The 11,772-nt window shown below is 35.3% G+C and overlaps 1 protein-coding gene across 1 annotated transcript in view; it reads right to left on the bottom strand.

The window, feature by feature from the left end:
- Positions 1-11,772, bottom strand: part of LOC106462234 (peptidylglycine alpha-hydroxylating monooxygenase-like) — an 18,304-nt gene that overhangs the window by 4,151 nt on the left and 2,381 nt on the right. The window contains exons 2-6 of the mRNA XM_013922133.2: positions 8,315-8,372; positions 7,142-7,369; positions 2,150-2,236; positions 1,570-1,627; positions 1,133-1,197 (exon numbers count right to left, since the gene is read on the bottom strand). Coding sequence (XP_013777587.1) covers positions 1,133-1,197; positions 1,570-1,627; positions 2,150-2,236; positions 7,142-7,369; positions 8,315-8,372 — 496 coding nt within the window. The remainder of the gene's footprint in view (positions 1-1,132; positions 1,198-1,569; positions 1,628-2,149; positions 2,237-7,141; positions 7,370-8,314; positions 8,373-11,772) is intronic.

Here is an 11,772-nt window from a genome sequence, read left to right as displayed (position 1 = left end):
GTCCGAGCGTGGGAGGGGGGCAATTAAGAGTGTGTGTGTTTTTCTTAGAGCAAGCCCACATCAGGCTATCTGCTGTGTTTATGAAACTGCTGTCTTTATGAAAACAATTTCAGTGGGAAATTTGAAAACATGGGGTTTACAAAAAATATTCTAAACCTCAACTGTCAGATAAATTTCAATGATCAACAAATATATCACTTAAAAAGTAGTTTATAAGGAAATCTTCATATTTTAAACCTTTATTTCTCAAAACTTCTTGAACCTAGAGAAACAACACTGCAGCAAAGATACATTAAGTTTGGATTTCGCGCAAACTTACACGAGGGCTATCTGCGCTAGCCGTCCCTAATTTAACTTTGGTACTCAACACACCCATTGTTAACTCTGTTACCAACGTATATAGTAGGATTGACCATCACATTATAAAGTCTCCATGGCTGAAAGGGCGACCATATGCGGTAACGGGGATCCGAACCTACGACCCACAGATTGAGAGTCGAGCGCCTTAACCGCCAGACCATACCAGGCCTGGCTCATTAAGAATAATAGATTTTATTAATAAAAATCTAGATGTGTTACACGGTATTTTATAACCATGCTATGCTATAGATTTAAATCGCTTTTCTCCCAAACTAGTATTTATATTATTTTTATAAAATACGTGTCAGTGTGCAAGATACTGCGAGGATCAATGAAAACTCTCCAGAAAGATGATGCTTGCAGCAACTTGATTTAAGGGTATGCTGATTGAGAATAATGAAAAGTTTATTGAACATCTACTGTGACAACTTTTGAACATCATGTACCCTTTTAAAATTTACTTAGATAAGAATTTCGATTCTCGATGTCCCTCTAGTGAAAGATATAATCGTCACCTTTATAATTATTCTGTGATAATAATAAAGAACAACATTTAAACTACGTTTTGAATCCTTAAAGGAGCGGGTGACATTTTATTTTGGGCAGAACTGTTACAGATGAATAAATAAATTTGAGAAATAAACCTAAAGTCAAGCTCAACTAATACTAAAATATAGACCAAAATACACTATCATTTTTTCTGCAGATTATGACCTTGAGTTCTGGAACATTTTATCCAGGTTCAATATGTGTACATTATTTTTGTACTTACCCTCTTTATGAGCTGGAATCCTTCCATCAGTTCCCAGTAGCAACACGCCGGCCCTTTTGGTCACTCTGTTAAATGTAATGATATAATGTTACATCCCCTATAGGATTTTACTTAATACTTACAAGCTTCTACTTGTATAGCACTAATAATAATAATGAAACAAGCATCGACAAAATAGTATTTTATGTACAACATTAGACAATAGCCACGACTTTTGAACTCTTGGATGAACTAAACACAAGTATTTTTACAAAGCTAATAAAAACCAAATGATCAGTTTCAGTTTGGTTGCATCTTATTTTATTTAACGATGTGACTCATTTCTAGTTGCAAGTAGAATGTTTCACAAAGTAAAATCTGTGATTATGTAACCAGTGAATATTAGTATGACACGTACTTATAGACGTGTGTGTGTTTAATAAGAATGTTTAGTTTACCTGCTAGAAACCCCGGGAACCATTGTTAAGATAATTCCAGAATTATCGGTGCCGCCATCTATAGAGAAATAGCAGAAGTTTTGTATGTTCAGCAAGAAAATTAATAAATAAGAAAAACAGTATAAAAAACATGTCTGCTCGGTTTACTTCTTTTTGATAACGAGTAATAAGACGTCCCCAGAAATAATCAAATTTAGCGTATACTGTATACATTAAAGTTGTTTACTGTTTCACATTGTTGTGCCAAATTAACACGTAACGTATAATAGCCCTTCTGTACATTTGCTATATTTCATGAAACTAAGCCTCTTTATGTGTAAAGTTTTCTCTTAGAAATTCGATCACATTCTGGTTTACTATTAGTTCATCAAACAAAATAACTTAATATGTTTCTCAATCTGCATAGCTGTTGTAATAACGGTTCGAATTTTACTTTTTGGTTTTATCAACACGTCTGATATATTAACCAGTCTCAATTACTACACATGTAAAGTACAGCTCGTCAGTAAACAGTTTTAGTGCGATTTCAGCATAGGAACGTTTCACACTACTTTATGAACATAAGCAAAAAAACACTCACCAATAAACTTGTCCACATTGGCGTAATGTACCTGCAATATTAAGTAATTGATTCCCACGTCTCTTCCTCCCACCTTGAAGCCAACACCTGAAAAACGTACAACAGGCATAAGAAGAAGCAATAATGGACGGTCAAGGTCGACTAAAACATACTTTGAAAATATGTCGGTTGCGTCACAAATAAACAGTTTGTTGTATGCTTGTTCGCAATCCTGATAAAAGTCAATCTTAGATGGGTCTGTAGACACGCCCTCTATGCTGATTATGTGTTCCATTAAACTCACCTGTTGAAGAGACAATTCACATTTCTTGGAATTTAGCTTGAGATTTTCTTCATTCAACCAATCCAGAATTTTCTTTAGTTCACCATGATCATTTTCAAAAGCCTTCCCGTGTGAGATTATGCATTCAAGTAGATACGTACGACATTTCAGGGTAGTTCAGTAAGACCACACCCCATTACGTGTTGAAATGTAGCAGATGCATTACATAATTCAAATGGTAAAACAACAGATTGCCGCAACATTTTCCTGTAGTAAAAGTTGGCTTCACTGTACTTGCTTCATCAACTTGTACTTGCTAATATCCACTCATAAGATCCAATACTAACACCATTTCGATATGGATAAATCGTACAAAGTAAAGCCATTCGTTGGTAATGGATAGGAATCTTTCTTTGTGTTTCCATTCAGATCCTTGTGGACCCATCCTTCTTCTTCTCAAATACAAGGACTAGAAACTAGGTCATATCGCTCCCTGTTCCTTCGTGTCATCTACTTCTTTGAAAGCCTCAGCCTGTTTTGCAAGTGGGAATCATTTGATTAAGTGATGTAATGGGGCTGCTCTCAAGTATCAATATATATGAGGTATTTTATTTGTTAAGCCTTAGTCATGAGGCCCATCGGAGAGATAGTCATGTAACTTATAGCAGTGTTTCCCAAAGTGGAGGCCGCGGTCCCCTTGGGGGTCATGAAGCTATTTCAGGGGGACCGCCAAAAAATGGGCCAAAAACAAAGATGCTGAATTCATTCTAATTCTAAATAACCAATAAGCCGATAAAAATTATGTTGAATTAATTAAATGATACAGTATGTTGAAAGGAGATGTTATTATTTTTACTACGGCACTGTTTTTCAATCATCATGCTAAAGTAGTGTGTGTGTTCGGGGGGGGGCAACCACTGGTCGATCGCGAGACTCGAGAGAGCCCTAACTGATTGTGTAAGCGTAAGACAGTTAGTCTACATTTGCTATACTTTTCGTAAAATGTTAATAACAGTGGTGAAAGTAGGCCGGTACGGCGTACCAATATGGAACGTTTAGAATTTTATTATTATTTTTTTCAATTACCAAAACGTCCAATGCGCCACACAAAACAAATCTCCAGTTGTTTTGTTTCGATAGATCTGCAAACATACAATTTAATAGAAAAAGTACTTCATAGATATCATTAATGTTCATTAGTAATTATTTTTTGAAATTGATAAATCACATTTTAAGGCATTTTCATTCACATCAAGAGAGCCTCAAACTAAAAGAGTTTGGGAACCACTGGTCAGCTGTATGACCTCAACAGCTCTTGTGACTTCTTACATAAAATATGGAGACAGCTTGAATTGGTAGTGAAAGAAACTTTGTTATAATTGTACAACATTTCGACGAGATCGGGTACCTGATCGTGACAAAAGCCTGTCGAAACGTTATAAATTTGTAATAAAGTTTCTTTCACTACTCATTCAAGCTGTCTTCATACTTTATTCTCAAAAAAATGGGTTCCTCGTCATCAAATTATGATGTTCTTTGATGCAAAATTCTACCTATACAGCCTCACATCTTGCAATGTCTCCTCCAGACTTGACTCGAACTTTATGATTTGTTGTGTTTATGACCCTAATGATGACATCTTTATTTTTCACATCCACGAGAGATTCTTCCAGCCAATAATTCCTCAGGACATGCTGAAGTGTTTGGTTCTACTTCGCTCTAACCAATAGGTGTAAATTTATTCCTGATAAATTCTGGTCTGAATATTTCTCTTCTTGGTGGTACAATGACTGTCTTTCTCATTGTTACTGAAAGTTCAATATCTGGTGTAGTAATTATCATGTAATGCACGAAGATTTCCTGGTCATAGTCTGTGAAGCTAGTTCAAGCTAGCTTAGCCTTCAGTGCATGTCTCCACATGAAGTCAATTCACAATATGCACTATTTTTCAATGTTACTTATTCACACATCATGCGGTGTAGAGAAGTTTATGTCCACTTGGAAATCAGTGTTAATCAACATATTGCAAGGCTTCCCATCAATAAACTCTTGAACTTATAGAATGGTTTATTCACATAATGATTTTTTTTTACTTCATTTGTGGTAGATGCAATGTTCTCAGCTGAACTTTGCCCTATAATACCAGCTCATTCCTGTTTTCCAATGTCTGATAGTTCTTTGTTGTTTCTTTGATCTGGTTAAGATCAAAGACTCATCCTTAGGGTATTTTCTTCTTGATGTATTACCAGCTGTTGATTCCTTACAGTCTTGGTTGTAATGGCCATATTTACATCATTTATAATAATTACATATTTCTGATATCCACTATTAGAGGCTTTTGTCTGCAATTCTTCGCAGTATGTCCATTCAAGTTACACTTGAAACACCTAATATTCTGTAGTTTATTTTCTCTCTTCTGTGTAATTAGTTGTTTGATTAATCCTTTGTTTTTCTAGACTATCATAAGGAGAAATTAAATTTCAATACTACTTGATTTTATGATATCTTAACTTCTGAATGAGGCCTTTTGTAGTTTATCTGTGACTTTAATGGATTCAAGTTTCATCACCAACTGAAAATCTTCTTTTAAAGATAAACACCTGCTTTGCTTTAACCTAACCTATACATCCTTGCCACTTTTGGCATATATGAATTGGTCACGTGCCAGTGAATCCATCATTTCACGGGAAGCATCTGGTTAAGATAACTGAGTAAGCCTTTCCAAGTCTTTCACAAGTTCAGCTAAAGTCTGTTCTTTTCGCTGTACTTTGCTCCTTAACTTTGCTTTGGATATTTCCCTCTGGTATGCCTTTCCAAATCTGTTGGATAAAGCAATTATCAGCACTTGATAGTTGTTATGGCTCTCATCTGAAAGGTTGTTTAATGTCGTTAAGTCTGGTCCTTCCAAATGGCTGGCAACATAAATAACTCGTTGTTCACTATTTCACCTGTTCACTCTAGAAATTAGTATGGTCTGAGTCTGATATGCCTCCTATGGTACTTTTCCATCATAGTTCTTTGGTTTTTCGATTGGGTGATGTTGTAGAAATGGCCAGATAAACTGTGAAACTTGATTTGATATTGCCATGGCTGTAATATTCCAAGAAGGTTCTGCAACCAAAGTTAATACAGCAGAATGGTAACAGGGGTATAAAAAGTATGTTTTTCTATTCCATATATAATAGTAAATGGTGTTTTAGGTTGGAATTCTCGTGAAGATGCAAAAAGAGGTGTGGCTAGTTTGATCTTCGCATTTAACAACTCATTTTCCACGTGTGTCATTCTGTCATTGATGTTTATTTCTGCCTCAATGATCTTGCTATTATAATCATTTTAAAAATTATAGGTGCTATTTTGGACTTCACTTTTGTACTTCTTTACTTCTGTATTTACAACCTCTTTGAATTTCTTCCATTTTGTTATAATCCCTCTGTACATCTTCAATAGCTTCATTGATATTGTCTTCAATAAGATTTATTTTTGTTTTCATTTCATCTTTACATATTATTTTTCTTCCTTTTAATTCTTCTCTTAAATTCCTATCTCTCACCTCTTCGTCTTCTTTTAATTTTCAGTAATTTTTTTGTCTTCTTTTAATTTTTTTCTCTTTCCTCTTGATCTTTTTTTTTAAAACTCTCTTTTGTCTTCTTTTAACAGTTTCGATCTCACTTCTTATTCTTCTTGTCATCTTGAAATTTAGGTAAAGTTCTATTTCATTTTCCCCAAAATAATCCAACTTCTGACACCAGTGTTATAACCAGTATTCTATAGTTGGGTTAATTCTTTTGATTATTTGATAAAAAAGATGCAAAGTCTACCCCCACGTAACACTAGCGAATTAATATATTTCTTCAATAACGTTTGCTGCAAACTATGTTCACTAGTAGGCCCGACTTCACAAACAATTTCAGAATTTACGAAACTAATATACGCCTAACTCACAAATTAGCTCATCTGCAGAATTTCCTTGCTAATTAATCGATAGCTGGCACAACAAATACGCTGCTGACTAACTAACTAACTCGATCACTGACTAACAGCTGCAGTAACTCTTATTGTTTAACTCACTAGCTGACATACTGAACTATTAGACTCGTTCTGGAAATTGTATATTATTATTTGTTTTCTTCGTAATACAGGAAGTTCCAGATTCTACAGAATCTTTCATGAAATTTCTATATGTTGTGTAATATTTCTGTAATGACAAGCTCTTTCTAGCAAACAAACATCAAAATTAAAATATTAAAAACAAAGTTTACAACAGTATATCTACCATTCAATTTATACGCCTCTTCTTATGTTCTGACCACTGTTACTCTTAACACAATGTATCGAATCGTTGTCACCTTAGTAGCCTATGCGATCGTCTACATCTAATTAGTAATTAACTATTATTTTTAAAATATTCTTACAGGATACTAATTACTAACTAGTTTATATCATACGCTTCGGAAAATCCCAGGGTTAGTGGATCCAAAGCTCAATGGAAGAGATTTAGCAGGAGAAAAGTAGTTATAAGTTAATAATTAGCATCTAGTAATACGAAAAACAAATAATCATTATCAGACTCAAGTGGTCGATTGTATAGGCTACTAACTATGACAACGATCGCTAGCCGGTCACCACAACCTTATCGTAAATACAGAAGGTATTGAAAGTTGAATGCCATAACGACGCTCCTAAACAATTTACATCGTAATAATAATTCCATACGAAATCCGACTTCTCACCTTCCGGTAACGTCAGTTTTGGAGCATCTCTTGCCCATGCGTAAATGATTTGAGAACCTTCAGAACATACTGGAGCACGACGATATTGGGATCCCCGCCCGACTCCACCCATCTCACCACATTCCCAGACAGCTCGAGGAGTGTCACGTTCCCGATACCCCACGATGGTGCAACCAAACAGTAGGATATGGTGTGCAGTGTGCATGGTGGCATTAGGTTCGAACTCCACTGGAAAAGTTAAGCAATTACGCGAATATCGGAAGACAAACAAACAAACAATCTTTAGTTTTTTTTTAACGTAGTGTTTTCTTTTTATTTGTTATCATGATATTGCCTACATTTAGGGTTACTGATTTACGAATAAAAGTGTTTATACATGTTATCATGATATTGCGTACATTTAGGGTTACTGATTTATGAATAAAAGTGTTTATACATGTTATCATGATATTGCGTACATTTAGGGTTACTGATTTATGAATAAAAGTGTTTATACATGTTATCATGATATTGCCTACATTTAGGGTTACTGATTTATGAATAAAAGTGTTTATACATGTTATCATGATATTGCGTACATTTAGTGTTACTGATTTATGAATAAAATTGTTTATACATTTTATCATAAGTAATTTCGCTGAATACTTCATCGTTATAAGACGCTGCTTTAAAGCATTTTTTTCATCATTGAACAGAATTATTAGTAACATATTAATGGAATAATGCAATTAAATGCATCACTAACACGGCAACAACATTCCGCAATATCACGAGTAATTAAATCTTAATAGCATTACAGCTTTTTCAGTACTTGCGAAAGCTAGTTTACTGATAAAGATATCTTACAGTTTTTAATGAATTCTTTACAATCAACTGGATAAAGTGGCATCATGATTATTATTATATTTTTCAGGTATTCGGGATTACCTAATTAACAGTGTTATTTAAGTGCAAAGCTGCACAATAGCTCATGAGCACGACATCCTCTGCAGGCATCGAACCCGAAATTCAGAGGTATAAGCGTGCAAAGCTGCACAATAGCTCATGAGCACGATATCCTCTGCAGGCATCGAACCCGAAATTTAGAGCTATAAGCGTTCAAGATTACTGCTCAGCCACCAGTAGTTTTTCTTTTCTTTGATTAAAACATAACATATTCAAAAATAAACTTACCTATATAGCTACTAAAACTTCTGGGCATTTGGAAAGCCGTACAAAGATAGGAGTCTTTCTAAATGTAATAAATAAATAAATATATATATATATCATATCATATTTAAACTAAGAGCCATGTAAAATATGCACACTAATTCAATGTCAAAGGCTCGTAATGATAAAAAACCGAGTCTCGATACCCGTGGTGGGCACAGCACAGATAGCCCTTTGTGTGTAGCTTTGCACTTAACAACAAACAAGTAATGTTTGTGTATTTTATACTTCTTCTTCTTACCTGTTGTGAGTGTTATTTCCACCTATTTAAGTGAATTGTCATGGCACCAATTAATTCTTCTTCAGTTGCATTCAGTTGCCTATAGCAAATTAAACGTTAGTTGAATAGTTTTGAAGATGAAATCCTTTCCTTTTGGACTTGGTAGGTATTTAGGTTAATCATATATCTCATTCCCCGGAGGGGAATGAAATATAACCAGGGGCGGTCAGAAACACGTGTTTCTCTTCACCCCACTACATGAATGGGGATATGTGGCCGAGGCTTTTACGGTTTAGACATTTACATTGAAGATTTATCAGTAATATTTTTCGAAGCGGGTTTTAAAAGCGTTGAGGGAAAAGCTGCTTGGAGACGTGGCTAAGCAGATGAAATGATTAAAATAAAGTGTTATAAACCTTCAGACTTGCCGATGAGTTACTGGGGAACAGTGACGAAAGTCCAGTTTCGTTAGACTTCATGAACAACTTTTGATTTGATGATAAAATTAGTCAATATACCTTTCCCTGCACGAGCATGCTCTGGTCAGTCTAGAATTACTTACTTCTCTATTTATTAACACTCCTATAAATGAAACGGTCGACACTTTACTCCTCTATTTATTAACACTTCTATAAACGAAAGGGTCGACACTTTACTCCTCTATTTACTAACACTCCTATAAACGAAACGGTCGACACTTTACTCCTCTATTTATTAACACTTCAATAAACGAAACGGTCGACACTTTACTCCTCTATTTACTAACACTCCTATAAAGGAAACGGACGACACTTGCCTCTCCAAACTATTCTTTAATAATACCTTGATTAATGTTTTATTCAAACACCAGGTTAAATCAATGTTGGAGCTAATATAAATCCACACTTCATTATTTAACAAATTCCGTTGTGAACAGATTGTACTTGACCTAGTGGTGCTGGATGCGTGTTAGGTTTCGAATCCCGAATTTCAGCATTAACTGCTCCCCCAAGCTTACTGCTAAGCCAACAAAGGCTCCAGAGTACTGAAAATGGAATCACTGTTATCCCGAAACATTTATCAAACTTGTTTTTACCGTCGCTCCGGTGTTCTTGATTCTATTTTTGTTTTTGTCAAGGTCAGAAAATGGGAAAGATTTAGTTTGACTTGCGCCGTTTCACCAAGGACACTGTACGTCAACAGTAGTCTTCAGGAACCCCACACGTCAGGTTTCTTTTTCAGTATTACTGCTTTTGTTACTAGACTCTGACGAAACTGCTTCATTATATAAAAGTACAGGGTATAAATAAATAGATGACACTGAGTGCAGCAAATAGCGACACTCGAGAATCAATGATGTAAGTATAAAATCCTGTGGTCACTTCGAAGTACAGTCAGCTTGCTGCTGGAACGCTACCTGTTTAAAATTCACACACAGAACGGAGTCAGATCTTAATTTTTACTAATGAACGATTTTCAGGTGAATTCCTTCCTATTTCCTTCGCTGAAACAAGGGCGTAAAACTAGCTTTAGAAATTCAATGATGTCATTCATCATTACATTCTCACCAGGTTATAATAGATACATGTATTTCACGGTGGACTTACAACGCTAATATCCGGAGTTCGATTCCTCGTGGTCTAATCTGGCTTTTCTCCAAAAACAAAAACAAATTAGATAAATATAAATAATGTTTCGATTATCCGTTGCTTTGGAGTAGGAAGATTTTTAATAATTGGGGGGGGGGGGGAACAATGGATGGGTGTGGTACGGACTGTAGCACACACAATCTGCCGTAACTTATAGTTGTTATGTAACTTTGCCTTTGTTTGTAATTAATCACAAAGCTACACAATGGGCTATCTCTGCACTGCCCACCACGGGTATCGAAAGCCGGATTCTAGCGTTGTAAGTCCGCAGACGTACCGATTTGCCACTGGGGGGCTGTTATGTAGCTCCAGAAGCGCCACGCAAAAGCCTTTTTCTCTCTGAAACACTTTATATTTCAATATTGGGGGGGGGGGGCAAAATGTATTTAGGCCCCTCTCAGAAAATATTGGTGGGGCAACCCCCCTCTCCTCCTTTTACTAGTCCAAAGGTTTTAAAACACAACTTTTCCATTCGAGTTGCGAAACTAGAATCAATCAGTTTGGTGGAGAGCAGAAGATAATATCAAGCATTTCACATATTAAAAGCTAATACAGCAACAATCACATATCAATTGGCAAATCAGAGAATCGTCTGGAAACTTAGAATGACTATAAATCTGAATGTTCTTTAGAAAGAAAATATTCTAAAACATTGATTTACAGATAAAGGATTGTGAATAATTTCCTAAAGAGATGACAAAAAAAGAAACTTTTGAAAATGTGTATTTTTTAAATTAAAATTTTCATAAAAGTAAAATAAATCAATATGTTTAAAAGGAAAACCGAAAATTTGTTTGTTTCTTGTTTGTTTGAAGTTAAGCATAAAGCTACAAAATCGGCTATACCATGTGTATCGAAACCCGGTTTTTACCGTTGTAAAAAAACGAAAATGCATAAACAGATTGTTAAAATGGAACTTGATAAAAACAACAACAACAACAGCGTGTTCACATATATCGAACCCAGACGAAGTGGAAAGGCTTTCATAATGGATACTTATATTCGGAAAAATATCGAAACTTTTATTTATTTATACCTCACCTACAAATATTATATTCATAGTTCAACAGAGTTGTTTAAACATTTGTTTAACAAGAAGTAAAAGTTTAGAATGGTCTATTCTTTCATTGGGGGGGGGGGGTGTCTGTGGGCCAAACAACTCTGTTCAACTATGTATGTGTCAGCTGCCTAGTGTTGGCTAAAAATACGAAGAATTAAACTGTGGCGGAATGCTACAAGTTCTTCAAATACCTATAGAATGATTTATTTTTTGTGAGTGTAAAACACTTATAAACTCCATTTCTATTTTCGATACCTCACTATTATAAAGGTTTGGTTTGGTCTGAAGTTTCATTAGGTTTTCGTGTCCGGGGTCACTGATGAGGAGTGGAATTCTCCGAAACTAGTCTGGCCCACAGACACGCCCCCAATGAAAAAAATCAACCATTCCAAGCTTTTACATGTTGTTAAACAAATGTTTAAACAACTCTGTTCAACTATGTACGTGTCAGCTGCCCAGTATCGGCTAAAAATACGAAGAATTAATTTGTGGCGGAATGCTACAAGTTCTTCAA

This window comes from Limulus polyphemus, unplaced genomic scaffold (genome assembly GCF_000517525.1).
Source record: "Limulus polyphemus unplaced genomic scaffold, Limulus_polyphemus-2.1.2 Scaffold1122, whole genome shotgun sequence".
Lineage (NCBI taxonomy): Eukaryota > Metazoa > Arthropoda > Merostomata > Xiphosura > Limulidae > Limulus > Limulus polyphemus.
The sequence above is the reverse complement of the archived record's forward strand: the minus strand, read 5'-3'. Positions and strand labels throughout refer to the sequence as shown.